Source organism: Pocillopora damicornis, chromosome 4 (genome assembly GCF_964200805.1).
Source record: "Pocillopora damicornis chromosome 4, jaPocDami1.2, whole genome shotgun sequence".
In the NCBI taxonomy this organism is placed as follows: domain Eukaryota; kingdom Metazoa; phylum Cnidaria; class Anthozoa; order Scleractinia; family Pocilloporidae; genus Pocillopora; species Pocillopora damicornis.
Genome location: NC_142673.1, coordinates 17958996 through 17979216, shown reverse-complemented (window position 1 = coordinate 17979216; position 20221 = coordinate 17958996). Strand labels below are relative to the sequence as shown.

Sequence of the window (20221 nt, the reverse complement as noted above, 5' to 3'; positions counted from 1 at the left end):
TGTCTGAAAAAAGATCCAGATTTCTTTCATTCGGTTGCTAACTATTGATGTCTTCAATTCTAACGTATCCTACTGGCAAGATAGACGATGTCATGATCTTAACCAATACACGCTAAGCGTGCTGTTATTCTACTCCCCTAGGCAGCCCCGCGACCACAGTTTTTGTCTTGTTCCTAAAATGAACAGTTCTTGTACAACCGAAAATTCACGTGGAAGTCACCTGTCAACTTTTTTTCTCACTACACGTGTGACGAAAACTAAAAGCATACAGGCATGAAGGCGAGTAATTTCTATCCATCAGCCTCTGCACGATCCATTAGAGATATTTTAAAGTATTTTGAACCACCTCTGGTCACGATATTTTTCAATTTTTTAAATTAGAAAACTGTTTTTAAACCCATATATAATGGTATTTCCAAACAAATTTTTCTTTGCAAAGAACTCCGCTGTGCTCATGCCGTTACAGTATCGATCCTTCAGGTCGGCGGTTTCATGCTATACACAAATTTTCTTCGGCGCCATTTTGAAAAGTTGTATATAACATTTCTGTCAAGTGCTGGACATTCGTTCGTTTCATTTCCTCGTGGAAACAGCCACAGTAGCATAAATATTCTCCTCTTACTTTTAATCGTTGAATGGACCAGAAATGCAAGTTTAATTTTAGCTGTTGCAAGAAATATTCTGCAGATAACAAAAATGTTATCTGTACATACTTAATCGTTGAACAAACTTGCCTTTTACCTTCCTTGTCATTTCAGTTTGAGAGGAGAGCACATTCTCGAACATATGGGTCATGCTAATGTGAGAAAAAGGTGGTCTGTATGTTAGTGCTTAGAGTTGAAAATAGACTCGAGAAATCATTAGTTTAACACTATCATAACAGTGTCACAATACTGCATAATTTTAAATTTGGATGAATGTGTGTGCCTATTTTAGCTAGTTGACACTTAAAAATCATAAGTAAAGAAATGTTCCTTACAGGGGAAGGGAAGGTGCAGAAACTGCAGAAAAAAAAACGACTTGGGAAAAATTCAGGCTACAATGAGATTCATACCTGAGCCTCTCGGATAGGATTCGCTGATAATTGTTGGGCACCCTGCCGGCTTTTCTTCCTTCTTCGATTCTTTTTTTTAACCCAAAATAAGGAGGGGGGAGATACCTCCCTTATTGGGCCCCCTGTCTTTAATTAGGGCCATATAAATTTGAAGAAGTTTGACCACTGGGCCCTCATGGCCAACTTCTGGAAAAAAAAGCTAGCAAATGTGCCAAAAGTTAGACGATGTATGACAATCTAATATTAAAAAATCGTGGCAATTTAATTTCTCTCCAGTTTATTCACGTCATTCAAGCGATTTTGTTACTCTAGGGTTAATTTTTTCACCATATCCTTTCACTTGCCTTATTTTCGACAACAATACTCTGAATTTTCTCAAGCGTAGAGATGTCAGGAAAAATATCTTTCTTTGCCTTGACACAATCCGGGGCTGGGGCCCAGCAACAAAAAAACCAAAAGCTATACTTGATTTCTACCTTATCTTAAGGGGTGACGTTACCCAATTGCACTCCTAAGACTAATTTGCTTCACTCTTAATTTTACAGGAAGTTTCAGAAAAAAAGGGTAAGTAACTTGTCTCAATACACACTTAAAACAACCTACATGGCGGCTGGTTATTTTTTTTCCTAAGCAGGAAACAGTGTCTGAATTATTCTAAAATTTAAGCAGTCCATTATTTTCTATAACAGGTAATTTAGCGTTAAAAACCGAGTTGAAGACGTAAATTGGCCACCGTAAAGAGTTTATATTCTGACTTTTTACGGTGGCCAATTTACGTCTTCAACTCGGTTGTTAACACTAACTTACCTAGTATAGTTTCCCACTGACGCAGCACCGCAGTTTCTTTAGAAACTCATCCCCTTTATTCATTATTTTCTATTTTTTACTCAACATCAGAACAAAGGCGAGGGTAAGAGAGTAAACGTACACGTCTAACCGGAACCCATTTTTTTTTACCATCATCAAACTGCACGAGCACCGAAGAGCCTCCTGAAGTACCAATAACGTTTCCAGTTCGATACCACCCAGGCCAGTCGACACGCTGATTGGCTATAACAGGCGGGTTAGGTAATAAGTCCTCTATGGATGGTACTTTATCGACGATGAGCTTTTGATCAGTCCTTCGGTAACTACGTGTCAGTTTCTTATCGTTTACCAATGCGAAGTGGAAATGTGTTGCATTTATCTTTGTGATGGAAGCTTTCCAGTAATTGTCTGCATTTAGATTCCTTTTCCAAAATCCCCAAAACACTGCTCCAACCCGGACACAATCTAAAGGAACATGAGTAGACTATCATTAATTCAAACTGCAATAAAGAATAATGGAATAAACATTTGTACATGTGGAAGAAGAAGGGGAAGAAAACCAAAATGCGAAAAGAAAAACCGTATTCAGTGGCTTTGGTAATGGCATTTCTTACCGCTGAGAACGAAAGTCGACAACTAGAAGATTTGCCACAAGCAAAGCATCATTGTGATTTACATAACACATAAACTTGCCTTCACACTCTGGAAATTGACCTTCCCACTCACCCCCTTTGCACTTTAATTTGGCTGAGCCTCTTAACTTGTAACCTTTATTGCATTCAAACTTGATCACAGAACCGTAGCTGTAACTGCTTCCAACAACTTTTCCATTAATGAGTTTTCTCGGCTCATTACAAACACCTAGAAGACAAGCGAGGGTTTAAGTAGATACAGAAACAAACAGGCATAAAACCAAGGAAGAATGGCTTGTGTGCAAACAAAACACGATAAATGAAAATCATTGAAACGAAAATAAACACGAGGCTGATGGTTCAAGTTCCATCTTATTCTTTTCGTTAAAACTGCCATATTCAACGACACAATACGGAAACGTATTGCCAAATACCAATTTCTGATGGAAATTGAAGTTAAGAAATATTGACACATTTGTATGACTTTAGCCTGCAATGCAGGCGTCTTACTTGTGCGAGCTAATGATCGTTTATCCGACCGACTATGTTTGATTTAACCCAAAGACGGCGGCCATTATTTTCGTAAAGAAAATACTAGGCACACGCTCGCCAAAATTACGCCTGATCTGCAGGCTAGCATGCCTTTAGATTGATTGTAGTGTTTCATCCATATGCCGAGATATGGTTTCCCTTGTCGAATAAGGGAAAAGAAAGACGACACTTAATTATTATTCAAAGGTGACAAGTATAGTTTGAATTGAAAGGAAATGATAGATAATGATAGTGATACTGATATAAGAGATATTATGATAATGCAATGGATTGAAGAGAGTAACTGGACCTATGCAACTTGGTGAACTTTCATTCCATATCCCATCGAGGCATTTGATCTGCAGGGACCCTAGGGGCTTGAATCCTGAATTACAGGAGAAAGAGACCACGGTCTCGTGACTGACACCATTGTTATGGATTTTGCCATTAGATAACGGTGGGAGTGGATTACAGGACTCTGAAAGATATAACAGATAATGCTATGATAAAGTATGCCTATCACTATACTTGGGCACTGAGACTACCTTCGTACCCCGACAACCAGATTAATGTCCATTTCAGATCACAATATCCCACAAGTCTTGAGTTTAGAGAAGGAGGAGTTGGGCAATTGAGTATCACCCAATTACTTCATGAAATATTGCAAGAACTTTATTGCATTGAAATGTGTGACCCAAACGGGTCTGTGTGACATGTTTTGCGAACATATGTTTGATCATGGTGTTTTTGGCTTTCTAGCTGAGGAAATTTACCAAATTTACGCGGTTATAATTGAAAACTATGTACTTCGTCTTTTAAAATAATAAGAAACACCAAAATATGTATATTTTAGGATACTCACTTTTGCAAACTGGAGGAGCTGAATCCCAGACTCCATCGTTACATGTCAGACGAGGATTTCCTACCAAATTGTAGTTTTTAGTAGAACATTCATACGTGACCACCTGTCCGTGAGAAAAATCTGTGCCATTTCGTTCTCCTCTGTCTATTAACCCAGGGTCAGTACATGAGGCTACAAAAGAGAACAGCCATGCTCAATTAAAATGCATTAATAGACCACTAACTTCTTCAAGGTGATAATAGTAATTTAGAGGCCAACTTCGTGTTAGCACAGAATGGGTACATACCCTTGCATGAGGGAATGCTAGCGTTCCAAAAGCCATCGTTGCAGTGCAGAACGTTGGTGCCATCCATAGTGTACGGTGCATGACAAGCGTACTCGATGTTGCTACCATGTGAAAAGAGTTTTCCGTTTAGGAAGATTCTGTTTGTTGTGTATCCATTTTTGGGACTGCCTTGGAATTTGCATTTCAATTTGCCTTCAATAGCAGAAATGTTTTTTGGTAAGTTTGTTTCGTGTGCATTGTCCTAGCTTGCTTTCTCGCTGTGCCATTCAGAGCGTATCGACGAAATTTTTCAATTCCTTGAAATTATGTTTCAGGGCTGAGGCATAGTTTGAAGATCAGGTTTCCTGGGCTGCTCTCTGTTCATGAACATTTTCGCGCTTAAAGTTTGTCTTTCACGATACTTTAGCTTTATTTCGCTTTCTCCCTCCCTCCCTCATAACTTAAACTTAACAGGTAGTTGGTTATCTTATTATAGAGGTGATTATTCATAATTTCATATTTGAATATTTTTTTAACTGGTATGATTTCAGAGGCATATTACTTTCCCACAAATTAAATAGTGTAATTGTGTGCTAAACGAACTGTAAATTACCAAATAATGGATCAAAAGGGTTACCTAATTTATCTCCCGAAACCTCTAATATAACACCATACCTTTACAGAGAGGGACGCTACCGCTCCAAACGCCGTCCTCACACCGTATGGTGTTGTTTCCCATTAACTCATGGTCTGTGTTGCACGTAAAAGTTATTATGCTACCATTCTTAAAATTGTTTCCATGGCGCTTGCCTTTCAATGGTTTACCAGGATCTGGACACACGGCTGTATTAGTAAAATAGGTAGAGGACAAAACGAAAAGTTTCAAAGATCAGAAAAGACAAGAGAAGAACTTTAAAAACAAGAACGGTGTAGCATGGGGTCGTCACAATATATCTACAATGTGTAACGCCACAACCATACTTTGGAGGAGACCGACAGATAAAAGAGAGATACAATTTCTGTATAAAAACAAAACAACTGATATCGCTCGGAAATTTTTTTAAAGGAACATCTTATTCTAATTTTCTTACCGACACATATAGGACGGTTACCACTCCAAATGCCATCTTTACATTGTATTTGTCTACTTCCCTCAAGCTGATATTTTTTATTGCAAGAAAATTTTATCCACGAGTTGTTTTTTAAGGTCCCGCCATTGCCCATTGCCATTTGCTGGGAATCCTGGGTCATTGCATGGAGCTAGAAGAATTTGAAAAGTATTTTGATGTTGTGGTGTAAGTTTCGCAAATGTATTATGTCATCACGTAAAGTTTCTTTTAGTCATTTACTGAATATTGTATCTTCATGATACATATTGATAACTTAACACCCTAGAAAGTATCTTCTATGATCAAAGGAATTATTTACTTATCATCTTAATTAAGAGAGGTTCCACAGGAGTTGATTTTCGAGGAGCCGCGACTCAAATGTCGTCTATATGTGATCGCGAAAGCATATTGATACTGGTAGATTAGATGCTGTTAATATCACGTTTCCCGGCAGAACAGTTTGAGTCAATCTTGATTTCTGCATAAAGAACAATTTCCCTTCAACCTCTACAACGATTTTTCCTTTCTTGAGGATACATTGATTGGCTTGTGTTTTATAATCAGAACTGTTCTTAAAAGGGAGAAGGGAAGGGGGCGGGAGAGGAAAACTAAAAAGCTATTAATTCAAGCGGTCACCAGTCATTGAAGCAAAAATATTTCTCAAGAGGTACCTTGTATTCAAAAGAGCTGGAACATTCTCACCTTTACATTCAGGCTCTCCAAAATCCCATACTTTTCCAACACAGCGAAGTTTCTTTTTACCAATTAAGTCATACCCGCGTTTGCAGGAGAATGTTGCTTCATCTCCGTCAAGGAAACGTTTGTCAAGGGATACCTTCTGACCCACTTTTCCGTTTTGTGGATTGCTCGGCGTTGGGCAGATGCCTATAATTAATCGTAAAGCAAACGTTACTTAACTCATCATGAATGCAAGTGAATGCATGTAGTTGCGAAAAAAACACATTTCTAACCTTTGCAGACTGGAAACGGCTTATCCCATTTACCATCATCGCACATAATAGAACGGGCGCCAACTTTTGTATAGCCATGGGAACAGTAAAACAATACAGATTTTCCATGACTGAAGATATTTCCCACTATTTTGCCATTCACAGGTAGGCGGGGCCTAGCACATGATGCTACGGAGTCAAACAGGAAAGAATTACTAATTTTAGCCTAAAAGTAATCATTAAATTGCTCTTTGCCTTTTAGACGTACATTTTCAAGTAGAATATTGTTATTTTATTAGTTATCATTCGGCAGTGAGCAATCAAGATATTTTCTGAGAACTGGAAAATAACTGTGATATCTATAGGTCAGCGCCCGTGTAATCATTAGAAAAACTGTGTTCTCTAAATAACTAACTTCTTTCTCAGTTTACTCTCACGGGTTAAAACGTTTAAGCTTTTCAAGCCTACATATTCCCTTTAACACTAGGTTAAATAGTTCTTCTCTATTTTTCGTTACATGGTTAAATTGTCATTAATCGAAAAAGTCTGAATTTGCATTCCACTTTTCCTTCACAAAGGTTTACAATCAGTGTGCTAACGCACCCCATTCCAACGCCTGACTAGAATACTAGAAGACTAGGAGCAATAGAACAAGGGTAATTCCAAAGTTTCACAATGCGATTAAAGTAGGAGGCCAAACGTCATCCTCACACCGTATGGTGTTGTTTCCTATTAACTCGTGGTCTGTGTTACACGTAAAAGATATTATGCTACCATTCTTAAAATTATTGCCATGGCGCTTGCCTTTCAATGGTTTACCAGGATCTGGACACACGGCTGTATTAGTAAAATAGGTAGAGGACAAAACAAAAAGTTTCAAAGATCAGAAAAGACAGAAGAAGAACTTTAAAAACAAGAACAGTGTAGGATGGGGTTGTCACAATATATCTACAATGTGCAACGCCAGAACCATACTTTGGAAGAGACCAACAGATAAAAGAGAGATACAATTTCTCTGTAAAAACAAAACAACTGATATCGCTCGGAAATTCTTTCAAAGGAACATCTTCAAATTTTCTTACCGACACATTTAGGACGGTTACCACTCCAAATGCCATCTTTACATTGTATTTGTCTACTTCCCTCAAGCTGATATTTTTTATTACAAGAAAATGTTACCCACGAGTTGTGTTTAAGGTCCCGCCATTGCCCATTGCCATTTGCTGGGAATCCTGGGTAATTGCATGGAGCTAAAAGAATTTGTAAAGTATGTTGATTATGTGATGTAAGTTTCACAAACGTATTAAGTCATCACGTAAAGTTTCTTTTAATCATTTACTGAATATTGTATCTTCATGATACATATTGATAACTTAACACCCTAGAAAGTATCTTCTATGATCAAAGGAATTATTTACTTCTCATCTTAATTAAGAGAGGTTCCGCAGGAGTTGCTTTTCGAGGAGCCGTGACTCAAATGTCGTCTGTATGTGATCGCGGAAGCACATTGATACTGGTATATTAGATGCTGTTAATATCACGTTTCCCGGTAGAACAGTTTGAGTCAGTCTCGATTTTTGCATAAAGATCAACTTCCCTACAACCTCTATAGCGATTTTTTCTTTCTTGAGGATACGTTGATTGGCTTGTGTTTCATAATCAGAACTGTTCTTAAAAGGGAGAAGGGAAGGGGGCGGGAGAGGAAAACTAAAAAGCTATTAATTCAAGCGGTCACCAGTCATTGAAGCAAAAATATTTCTCAAGGGATACCTTTTATTCAAAAGAGCTGGAACATTCTCACCTTTACATTCAGGCTCTCCAAAATCCCATACTTTTCCAACACAGCGAAGTTTTTTTTTACCAACCAAGTCATACCCGCGGTTGCAGGAGAATGTTGCTTCATCTCCGTCAAGGAAACGTTTGTCAAGGGATACCTTCTGACCCAATTTTCCGTTTCGTGGATCGCTCGGCGTTGGGCAGATGCCTTTAATTTATCGTAAAGCAAACGTTACTTAACTCATCATGATTGCATGTAGTTGCGAAAAATAACACATTTCTCACCTTTGCAGACTGGAAACGGCCTATCCCATTTGCCATCATCGCATTTAATCGAACCGGCGCCAACTCTTAAATAGCCAAACGAACAGTAAAACAATACAGATTTTCCATGACTGAAGATATTTCCCACTATTCTGCCATTCGCAGGTATGCTGGGCCTACCACATGATGCTACGGAGTCAAAAAGGAAAGAATTACTAAAATTTAGCTCAAAGGTAAACATTAAATTGCTCTTTGCCTTTTAGACGTACATTTTCAAGTAGAATACTGTTATTTTATTAGTTACCATTCGGCAGTAAGCAATTAAGATATTATCTAAGAACTAGAAAAGAACTGTGATATTTATAGGTCAGCGCCGGTGTGTTCATTAGGAAAACTGTGTTCTCTAAATAACTAACTTCTTTCTCAGTTTACTCTCGCGGGTTTAAACGTTTAAGCTTTTCATGCCTACATATTCCCCTTAACATTAGGTTGTATGGTATTTCTCTATTTTTCGTTACATGGTTAAATTGTCATTAATCGAAAAAGTCTGAATTTGCATTCTACTTTTCCTTCACAAAGGTTTACAATCAGTGTGCTAACGCACCCAATTCCAACGCCTGACTAGAATACTAGAAGACTAGGAGCAATAGAACAAGGGTAATTCCAAAGTTTCACGATACGATTAAAGTAGGAGGCCTGAAAACCGTTTTCCTTTGCAACTGCTCCAGAAAGATCTAAAATTTTTAAATCATGGGCCATCTTAACTGTAAAACTTTATCTAGTACTGGCGTTGAAATGATTTGGGCTGGAACATAAGAATTTCAGTCATCAAGTCTTTTGAACGATGAAAACAGTCTTTTTCATTCTAATTGAAGTAATTTATCACTGTTTATTGAGTTTGTTTCTATTTATATTATCATTCTTGATTTCCCTCTTATTTTATATCAAATTGCTAGAAATTGCTGTTGTCATAATAGATTTTCTTAGTTTTTGAACGCCCACGTAGCAGAAAGTAGTTGAAATGTATTGAATTGCACTATTTACAGTAATGACAAGCACAAGATAACAATTCTGACCTTTACACACTGGAAATGGTGCGCCCCATTTTCCTTTCTTGCATGTGACTGAAAAAGCACCAACTCTTGTGTAACCACGTGAACACCAAAACTTTATAGACCGCCCATGTCTGAAGTCTGTGCCCTGTATTCTGCCATTCGTTGGTGCAATGGGCGTAGGACAAAGTGCTAAGGAGAGGAAAATTCACATCAAATTCACAGATAGCTTTTTCACCTTTTGCTCGTAACTTTTAATATTGTCTTTTGGGTGGTTTTTTAGGTGTGTTAAGGGGGCATTCTGGTCAAAAAAAATTTAAAATCTTAATTTTTTTCGAAAATGTTTTGATGGCCTCTTTAGTTGGGCAAATCTGTCTAGTTTAAAGTTTTGATGTCAGTTTTTCCACTTCCAGTTTGCGAGTCAGTAAAAAATGAGGTTTTCTTAGCCTTGTTTTTTTGTTGTTTTTCGGTTTCCATAGCAACGGTTTCAAATTTTGCGTTATTTTTGCTATCGATGCGTTATAACTTGTTAAAACACGTTCCTACGGTCTGGTGTGACCAGAGTCCGTTCCACAGGTACAATCTTTTTGGTTCTAAGCTAGGTTACTAAGCCAATTCGGCTCTCGGCCAAAACTCCGCATTGCTCCATAATACTTTCGCATTGCTCCATAATATTTTCGAATTACAATGCCAAAAGAAGGACGCAAACAGGCTGTTTTAAGGAAAAATGTTTCGAAAAAGCGAAAAAGTGGTTTCAGAGGCACTTCAGTCCATGATTTTAAGCGCCAGAATAAAGAGAAACGGCCAACAGTAGGAGTTACTTTCGTCGATGAAGACGATGTGGTCAGCGAGCTAATTCTACCACCAGCTGTGCCTGCATCTTCCAGAAAGATTCGAGTCTCTGAGACCGAAAGCCTCTCAGACGAGAATTCCTATAACGCTTTCGAGTCAGCAAATAGTTATCGCCTTGTTAGCATGGATAGCTTAAGGAAATTTTGTAACAGGATTGATTCACACTCTACATGCTCTTCAGGTGAGTCTAGAGCTTTATCACATACACGTGTAATCTGTATGTAACGTATCTATCTTTCTAGCTACAATCTGCTCAACTTAATAGCTATGTTATGAAGTTTCTTAACTTTTTATTTTTTTTTTGGCTGTTTTAGGCCATGTTGAGTTAGAAGAAGACTGTACAAGTAGATTTGGCTTGAGCAGTTCCATCTATGCCAGGTGTGATGAATGTGGAATGTCAGAACTACTTGCTACTGGATACCACAAATCTGATGCCACATTACCGAATACTATCCAAGGAAAAGATTTAAATCGGAGAGTTGTTTATGGTGCCTTTGAAATGGGTTTAGGAAGGGAAGGAATAGCCAAACTCTGCGAAATGTTAGATATGCCTTTCAGTATTTCAATTGATACATGGTATAGACATGAGGATGCTCTCTTAGAAGCCCACACTGATGTCGTCCGAGAAGAACTGGCCAAGAACAGAGCTGAAGCTAGAAAACTTGCATTTCTAGAGATGGGTGAGGAAGATAACAATGAGAATGCAATAGCTGAAGTACCAGTGAGTTTTGATGGCACCTGGTCCAGGCGAGGCTATTCTGCCAATCACTGTGTAAGCTTCGTAATATTAGCAGCATCTGGAAAAGTTCTTGACTTTGAGGTCATTTCTAAAGTCTGCACTCAGTGTAATCAGAAAAAAGCCAATTGTACACAAGAGGCATTTGAGGATTGGTTGCAAACTCATGACTGTCAAGGCAGCTATGGTGGTTCCAGTCCAAAGACCAGGTCATGTTGAAGGCTTGGACTGAATGTGGGGGACCATACAAGGAAAGAATTTAAGAGGAGAGATTCTAAAAGAGTAAAACAGACTGAGGCAAGAGTGGACAAACAGTACAAGAACTACAGAATCATGAGGAGGCAGGCAAAACAAAGGGATGAAGAGCTGAGGTCCAACCGGGAAGGTGTGACATATGAGGCGGGAGGCTTCAATGATCTTGGACTGAACAGTGGACCATCAAGAAAGAGAAAAAAAAATGAACAGACATAAAAACCATTCCCTGGTGACATTTACTGCTGTTTGATATAGTATTATGGTGAAATATCAAAGCAAATCAGTAGTTGAGAGAATGGAAGTCATTTTCATTGTTTTTTCTCTTTTACAAATGTTTAAGGCTATTTTCTGAAAAATGGCCATTTTTCCTACTGCCGGTACTGCCCCCTATTTTTTTGTTTCTTAGATTTAAGGTATGTTTGTCAAACTTGGCTCAAGTGTTTAACATATAGACTACTACAACTTAATGGGACAAAATTAGACCATATAAAATAGAAGCATATTTACAGGCAAAAACATAAACTAAATGTTCATTTGGTTGCCATGACAACAATATCTGCCGTAACCAAATTTTGCCCCATTAAGTTGTAGTCCCTTTTATATAGAGTTGATGTGCCAAACATAAGTTTATTTGACTGCATTTTCATTAGAAACAAAAGGGGGTAGTGTATCAAGTCTAACAATAATATTTTATTTTATAAGGTTAATAATTAACTTCAGAAATGCATGGTCAGCAATTTAAGATCAATATTGAAGAAAGCATAATCAGGTGCCTCTTTGGTGAAAATGTGAGCCATTTAGGCTAAATTTTGAATTTTTTATGAATTTTAAAAGTTGTGGTCACAATCGTCCTAATTTTAGACCAGAATGCCCCGAAAAAAATGAGCAAAAACATTATCCCGGCTTTCCACGTCCATTTAAATAATTCAGTAGTGACAAGCTGTTAAAGTTAGTTTCTGAATGCAATCTATTTACGATTGGAATGCGTTTTGAGCTTAGTCTCATGAAACTAAGGAAACTGAGACCTTTGAACAACATGCAGGATCTTGCATTTATCATGATTTTGCTGGAAAACTCACCAAGGCAAAGTGGCCTCTTAGCACTCCACTGGCCGTTTGAACATGTAACCGTTCGCGCTCCCTCTAACGCGTAATTTTTTTGACAGGTAAAAGACACTGTTTTTTTGTGACGGAAGTCATTGTTAACCTTTCTCCCATTCAAAGGATTGCCAGGATCTTTGCAGGGAGCTGTAAAACCCAAAAGAGAAATTACTTGCTAGAGAACAGGATTTTTTATGACGCAAGGAAGACTACAAATGCAATTGGCACCATATGAAATGATCCTTTTGAGCACGTTTACGACTAGTATTTTGAATTCTTATCACCATAAGAAAAAATAGGGAAGGGATTCCATCCAATTTTTCTTCGAAATCAGTGGGAGTTTCTTGGTTTGTGTACTTTAATGATCACATTTAGAAGAAAGGTCGTTCCCCTGAATTGTTTTTCCAGAGTTCAGTTTTCATGGTTCATACTTTTCTTGAGCAATGCTTTTCCAGTTGAGTGTGTACAAAAGGGCAAAAAATAATAACAATTCGTTCGACAGAAGAACCGGACGGAGCGACTCAACTCTAAACCCACGACCAAGGATCGAAACTAACCCATAACCACCAACTCGCACAACTTGATTCTTTAAGTCAACACGCCTCGTGAAAATTGGCCAATCAGGAACCAGGCAGGAGACAGCGCATCACGTGACTCTGATGATAACATCCGTTAAGATTTTCGAAACGTCAGTCACAATAACCAACAACAGTCCCCTGTTTTTCTGTTGATTATGTGATGTAAGTTTCGTAAAGTTTCTTTTCAGTCATTCTCTGAATACTGTACCTTCCTTTGAGTGATTTTTGAGTAAGTTTTTAGGTGTATTATTAAAAAATATGAAAAAGAGTTATCCCAGTGTTCCACAGCCATTCGAATAATAATAGTTCAGTAGGGAAGGGGTGTTAAAGTTAATTTCTGAATGCCATCTATTTATGATTGGAATGCGGTTCGAACTGAGCATCATGGCACTAAGGAAACTAAGATCTTTGAACAACATGCAGAATCTTGCGATTATCATTGTTTGGCTGAAAAATTCGCCCGGGCAAATTGGCATCTTAGCACTCTACTGGCCGTTTAAAAATGTAACCTTTCGCGCTCCCTCCAAGTAATTTTAAAAGACACTGATTTTTGCGATGGAAGTAGACGCCAATCTTTCTCCCATTCAAAGGATTGCCAGAATCTTTGTATGAAGCTGTAAGAGCCAAAAGAGAAACTACTTGTCAGAGAACCGAATCTTTTATGATGCAAGGAAGACTACATATGCAATTGGCAAGATACGAGGTGACGGCCAGTTGGAGGCCGTGAAAATTTGCTTTTTCTTTTTTTTTACTTCTAGACTGGTGGGAATTACTTGTATGAAACATACCTTTACACGAAGGAATACTGCTGCTCCATTCTCCATTTATACAGCTCAATCTTGAGGATCCGAATAACGTATAATTAGCATGGCAATTTATTTCAACTTCATCACCACCCTTCCGTGTTACATGTGTGATGACTCCATTCTTTATTGGTCCAAGGATGGGACAGGAAGCTATCAAAGCGACGGTGTAACAAAGGTTTACTTATTTTTCATTCAATATATATTTATGATATAAACGCCGTGTTTTCAAGGAATGTTTATACTTACTTACCATGACGAGCCTGATGTGAGCCAAATATTTTCCCGTTCGGACCGACTTAACTTAGCCAATAAGTGTTTTTTTGTATGACCGCCAAGCCCTTAAATTGTTTCCTAAATAAAACTGAATTACATAGATAGAAAGGAGTGTGCACTACACTAATGCTAAAGCCTTTTTTGGTGAGGTCAGTGAAAAGTAGCCAATGTCCGGCCTCGGAGGCCTCCAAATTTTGATAAGACTAATGATCTACATTTTTAACCATAAAGCTGCTACTCCAGTTGGCGCACGCAAAAGTAGGACCTAACAATATATTTCCTGGTCCATCTCGCCCTTTCTCTATAGTTGGCGACGAAAAGCTTAAACGGCGCTGTTATCCACATTTCTTTGACTCGCACGGTTGCAATAACTTGAGAAATACCCCGTCCATCGCAGCTATCAAAGCCAGCGCAAGAAGCTCAAGGGGCGACCAAAACGCAAACATAGGTGGTGAAAAGATCCATTCTTGCGTAATAATTTACGTGAGGTGTTTTTGTTGCTGTTGTTTTTTTTTTCCAAGAGAGAGATGGGTTTGTGATTGATATATGTGGTAATCAGTGGTGGTGGTCAAACGATGTAACTTTGATGCGACTGTCGCCAAAATATGAAAAATGCAAAGTTTTGTCAATTTTTGATTCGCAAAAAATTGGAAAATATCTTAATTCGCTCCGCCAAAGCGTCCCGTCTCTTACTTAAATAATAAAAAGAGTGCAATGGAAGACCACAAAAGAATCTTTGAAAAAAAGGTTCTCGTTTCTTTTCGGATCAGAAAAATGAAATCAAAATTCACGGAGAACACTTATTGAAAATTCACATCCATTTTTATAAACCACTTTCTCGGATGATGAAACAGAGCCACGGAAGTGCGGGGCCAGAAAGCTTTTTTCCGGACTAGCTCACGTAAACCACACGTCAGATTTTGTCGTGGTTTCCCACAGGATTGCGTGAGCGATGTGAAACGGGTCACGTAATGGTAGACTATTTTGAACTGGAGTAAACATACCAATGCACTTGAATTCTCTTTTCAGCCACGTCGTATAGTTACACACCATAATCGGCGATCCCGTCAAAAGATGACCTTGTTGACAGGCCAGATAAAGAGTTGTAGCGTGTGTGTATCTCACTTGATCTGTTCGTGGATATATGATACGCGAATTACTTGGAATGGAGGGTTTTACACATTGCATAACTAAAAAAAAGCCAAGAGCAATTTTCATAAACAACTGTTAACCAACCAATGTGACTGAGTAATTTAGCCAGGTATTTTATTTGCTTCATTGATATAAAAGATATATTAAAGCTTAATCTGGGGTTGTTTTTGTTTGAGATTGCAATCATTTAGAATGAAATGATAAAATACGCAGAGACAGAAGCATTGTAAGTGTAGCAACTAAAATTCATCCTTTTATCCTAATTATCTATTTTAAAAGAAAATGGTTAAGATTCTTCCAATAGCCATTTTCTCATGGTAAAAATTTATTAGTGAAAGATTCGCTTTAAGTCATGCAACTCTATATGTGTTCCGTACTTCTTAAATAAGCGCACGGGCGCTAACTATTTAAAATCTTGCCTACGGGGAGGGGCGCTTATTGGAAAGAGGGCGCATAATCGAGGGGAGCGTGTTAGTTAGCGTGACAATTGGACAAAAGTTAAAAGAGCAGATAACACGAATAAAGGAATACTGCGAGCACACGGAGAAATAAATAACTCATAGTGACCTAACTGAATGGAAAGTATTCTCCTGTACTGATTCCGCTGTAGTTCTCGGTCTTCGCAGTACACAAAGTAGCAACAAATATAAAATATAACCAATATAAGAGTAGGCGAAGTTCCTGCAGTTTTGTGACAAACCCATTCATACCATAAGAATCACAATTTATTAGCTACGATATATTCGTAAAACTCTTTCCTGGGATGTCGAGGAATTACTAACCTTTACATTGCGGGACCGAAGAATTCCATCTTCCATTAATACAACGGAGGCTACGATCTCCATCCAACTCATAACCATGTTTGCATTTGAAAGAAACCACTTGGCCATGTGAGAAGCGTGTGCCAAACACGTGTCCATTTGGCAGATCCCTGATCTTCGTGAAGTAAGCTGAGAAATGAACATTGAACAATGATTTGCGACATGAACATCAAACCTGTTCGGCCGTCAGATACAAACGGCGCAACAGAGGTTAAAAGAACTGGAACTGAGTTTAGTGCTGTAGATTTTAAAGAAGCCATTTATAAAAAGGTCATTTGGTCAGGGAAAATAACGCCGAGACAGCTTACCTTTACAAGTCGGAACACGTGAACTCCAAACGCCCTTGTTGCATGTTAATGTTGGAGCCCCAAATAGATCAAAGCCTGTGAAACAAGTGAATTTTGCTTCTGCACTATGGCTGTTGTCACTACCATGTAGTGTACCGTTAGCTGGACTTTGCAGGCGAACACACGACGGCAACTCTGTAGAAGAAAAATTGATTTATTCTTGGTGAATTTTGCACGTATTTAATTCATCTTTGAACATCCTGGTAAATGATAAAAAAAGAGTCAAAATGTTGCGTAGCAAGCCGTTTTAATCAGTTTTATGTCAATTACTCGTCAAATTTTTGATACAATAACGCGTTAATTAGTTTTACGGTCTTTTCGATAACTTACTATGACAGTAGGGTAACTTTCCATTCCATCGTCCATCTATGCACTCCAGCCTTGTGTTACCGATCAACCGGAAACTGTTATTGGCACAGCGAAATTCTATGGCAGCCTCACCAACTTTTGGGTTCACATAAGATACTTTACCATTTAAAATGTTACGCAACTCAGGACAAAACCCTAAATGAAGCAATAGAATTTTTAGGAGGAGGAAATATAATAATACTTCTGATTATCTTGTATTGCGTATAAAGCGTTATATCTTTTCACTTGTACACAGGTGGTGACAGATGACCACTGATAGGAACCAAACCTCTTTCATCGTCATTTTAGAACCCTCTTGGTCTCTGTAGTGATTATCAATGACATTTCTTGAAATTGAAACTGAGTTTGACATGCAAACATATTTTTGCATGAATCACCGAATGTTACTGTGAAATGCAGAACCACTAAACAATGCCGATCTTTAGTTGTAGAACGTTTTGTTTTATTCTAAAGAGAATTTAATTGCGTCATACCCAGACATCGGAATTGTGTCTGTGTCCATTTGTTCCCATTGCATGTTATAATTGGCATTCCATCCAGATAAAAACCCTGTTTACAGCCAAAGAGAATTACTTGGCCGTTTTGGTACTTTTCTCGCTGAGTGGGATGAATGATAACTGAGCCATGAGGAGAGGTTGGTTGATCACACGTGGAGCCTAAAAAGAAAAAAAAAATGACAGCTGACGACAAGCTTTCGAGACGAACGGCGAATTAATGTCACAATGTACAATCCCTTTATAACAAATGACCTGGGTTAAGAAGCAAACAGTTTCCGCCTTATACTGGTAAATTATTTGCAAAGAAAGGCTAATTTAACGACCCTGTGGTGTACAACGTTGAGTCCTAATGTTTCTTGAAACAATCTTGGGGTTTCCTGATTTTTTGGACATGCACTTTTCCATACGTGTTATAATTATCTTTGAATTATCTTGTAAATTTTGTAACAGACAAAGCTGCCTTTAAGAAACTGGCTAATGAGCCTTGGAACCAACCGTTATGTTAGCGAACCCTCTTTCGGCAATTTGTGCTGACCCTTATGCCCATCTCATAGCCACAGTCCTATCCTTAACTTATCATGATTATGGATAGTCTTGTTTCATTTTTTTGGAAATTCAGCAGACTCTTAGAAATGGAGGCAGCGATGCAGAATAAAATATGCATCTTTGTCTAATAAATGACGAAGTGCTGACGAATAACACATGAAAACTTCTTCCGCTTAATTTGAGAGTAACGCATTGCTTATTTTCCGGCTTCAGCGCCAAAGGAAGCTTATTGCTCTTTGCATGAGGTAAAGATCTCTTTTCCTCAATGAGATTCCATCAAGATTTATAACTAATAGCTTTGTCAACTTTTAGAGTGATTTGAGTATTGTAGGTTTCGTCAGTCATCAGATGTGACGATCACATGCGAGAGAATGTTCAAGACAAAAGCTAACAGTGTACAATTCATTTCGTGACGGAAAACCATGAAAACCTTCTTTACATTGGGTTGCTCAAGAATAAGGATATGTAGAAGGACGTTTCCTTTTTCAGTGTCACAGACTTAAAACTAACTGCGCTGTTATCAAACGTCAGTTCACATTTGTCAAAGGAACGACGTCTCCACCAGAGTTTAGTGGCATGCGCTTTGCATAATAAAATTTTACATTTTTTAAGATGGAAACAATGCTGAAAGCTGACGTATGGCATCCTCCTTCGTTTTGAGAGAATCAGATTGTTTATCTTCCAGCTTGAGTGTTAAGGGAAGCTAGTTGAGCATAACATGTATGAGAGGTTACTTTTGTTCAGATATGTGCTTTATAGAGAATTTGTCGCCGCGAGTCATACCCGCTTTGTCAAAAGCTGGTATGATGCAGTCGATATTATTTTTTGTACTCACCATATGTGACGATCACAAACGAGACTATAAAGGACGCTGGAACCAACCCCACACGTTTCATGAGGAAGCCCGTAAAAAATCTGACCTTCTTATTGAAATAAGTTGCTCAAAGTAAGATAAGGATGCGGAAAGACAGCCTTTTAGATGCAACGTACTCCAACTTCCTTTAACGTTGTAATTTAGTATAAGAATAATAGTGTCAAAGGGGCAGCATCTCAAGCAGCGTTCGGTGTCACGAATCCTTACTATTGGGCTTGTAGAAATTTGACTGATTTACATTGAAAAGCAAGTTAGTCTCCTACAGTGTGTAATTGAATACGCCGTATTGTTTACCTTTATCAGGAGAAGGAAAACAAACAAGCGATTTAGTGAAACAGCCACTTCCTGCATTTCCACCCGTAAATGATAAGTTACAACAACTTCTCTTTACGGAGAAATAACAAGATACCAACTAGTTAATTTAGCTTCCTAGTTTGCTTTGCAATTTCTCATCCGGTTTCATTGTTAATTCAAACATGATGTTTTGAACTTTATATGATTGAATTATTTAATACAATGAGCTTACTGAAGAATTAAATTTCCTGATTGTGACGTATTCGAGAAAAATGTGTTCTTTAAATCATGCTAGGGTAATTGAGTCAGATTGGTTTCATCTTTTTCATTTCTTTAGTTTGGATATCGTGTCATTCAAGAACCTGGCGAATGAGCCTAAACATTGTGGAGGTTAATTGTTTTTGACAGTTTCTGATTACCCTTGTGCCAATTCCATGTTTGAAGCCCTGTCACTTTCTTTTCGTGATCAAATGTCGATATTCTTGTTTTTCTTTGCAGAAATCAGGCAGATTATTCGAAGTGGAAGCGAAAGTACGACAAAAGCATTTTTTCTGTCATAATTTTACGTTTTTTCATGAAATGCTTACAGATGTAACAATTAAGGCAAGCTCTTTCGCTTTGAAAGTACCTTGTTCTTTATTGTCCGGACTCTGCGCAAAATATTGCTCTTAGCATGCAGTAAAGATTACTTTTCCCCACTGAGATTTAGGGAAAGGATTCGAAGCTGTGGGTTTTTTATTTAATGTATCACTGATCACTCTGTTAACGTTTAATGTGATAGAAGTATGTTACAGTTCTTACTCAACACATGTGACGACCACGAGCGAGATAAAGTTTAAACAGAAACTAACAATGCACGGTTCATTTCGTTGAGGAATACCCTGAAACCGCCTATTCCACTGGTTTGATCAAGAATAGAGCAAGGGATGGGTAAGGGCACATTACCTTTCACTGTGTGACAAACTTATAGTAACTACTCTGTAATTAACAAAAGGAGGAAGTCTCTGGCAGAGTTCAGTGGCACGTGCCTTTGCATATTAAACCAATAATTTATGAGAGAAAAAAGGATGTTGAAAGATGACGCATGAAGTATTCTTTCATTTGGGGAGTACCGCGTTATTTATCTTCCAGCTTCAGCGCTGAGGGAAGTTTATTGAGCGTGACATGTATGAGAGGTTACTTTTCTTCAGATATGTGCTTTTGAAATCGAGAATTTACTACTTGCACCTTTGTCAAAACTTGGTATATGTTGATATTATTTTTCGTACTCACCATATGTGACGCTCAAAAAAGGAAAGTATAAAGGACCCTGAAACCAATCTTACAGATAAGGATGATAAAAGACACATTTTTTTCAGTTTATGCGCAGAGCCATTTAACTTCTTTTCAGCATATCTGTTGTTGTAATCATGTGGACTT

General features: G+C 38.1%; 2 protein-coding genes across 2 annotated transcripts; one reads left to right on the top strand and one right to left on the bottom strand.

Moving 5' to 3' along the window:
* Positions 1 to 1322: 1322 nt before the first annotated feature.
* LOC149047080 (sushi, von Willebrand factor type A, EGF and pentraxin domain-containing protein 1-like) lies at positions 1323 to 18778 on the bottom strand. Its single transcript, XM_089205329.1, has 18 exons — positions 18470 to 18778; positions 17065 to 17247; positions 16553 to 16726; positions 16184 to 16357; positions 15837 to 16004; positions 14907 to 15092; positions 13612 to 13779; positions 12225 to 12392; positions 9327 to 9494; positions 8272 to 8439; positions 8012 to 8194; positions 7293 to 7460; positions 4833 to 4994; positions 4173 to 4364; positions 3887 to 4057; positions 3335 to 3502; positions 2555 to 2722; positions 1323 to 2326 (listed from the first exon to the last, which is right to left on the bottom strand). The coding sequence occupies exons 1-18, from the start codon at positions 18528 to 18530 to the stop codon at positions 1938 to 1940; spliced, it is 3219 nt and encodes a 1072-aa protein (XP_089061455.1). The 5' UTR covers positions 18531 to 18778; the 3' UTR covers positions 1323 to 1937.
* Positions 9900 to 11986, top strand: LOC149047081 (uncharacterized). The gene is made up of 2 exons (XM_089205308.1): positions 9900 to 10335; positions 10469 to 11986. Exons 1-2 carry the CDS (start codon positions 9990 to 9992, stop codon positions 11107 to 11109), a joined length of 987 nt encoding a protein of 328 aa, XP_089061434.1. The 5' UTR covers positions 9900 to 9989; the 3' UTR covers positions 11110 to 11986.
* Positions 18779 to 20221: the final 1443 nt, after the last annotated feature.

What these genes read in the sequence shown, in the direction of transcription:
- LOC149047081 (XM_089205308.1), top strand. Translation starts at nt 9,990, where the DNA reads ATGCCAAAAGAAGGACGCAAACAGGCTGTTTTAAGGAAAAATGTTTCG. An exon ending in ACACTCTACATGCTCTTCAG is followed by an intron (nt 10,336 to 10,468) that starts GTGAGTCTAGAG and finishes TGGCTGTTTTAG; the next exon opens with GCCATGTTGAGTTAGAAGAA.
- LOC149047080 (XM_089205329.1), bottom strand. Translation starts at nt 18,530, where the DNA reads ATGAAACGTGTGGGGTTGGTTCCAGCGTCCTTTATAGTCTCGTTTGTG. An exon ending in AAAGTTACCCTACTGTCATA is followed by an intron (nt 16,358 to 16,552) that starts GTAAGTTATCGA and finishes TTTCTTCTACAG; the next exon opens with AGTTGCCGTCGTGTGTTCGC. An exon ending in AAGTTCACCAAGTTGCATAG is followed by an intron (nt 2,723 to 3,334) that starts GTCCAGTTACTC and finishes CTTGTCTTCTAG; the next exon opens with GTGTTTGTAATGAGCCGAGA.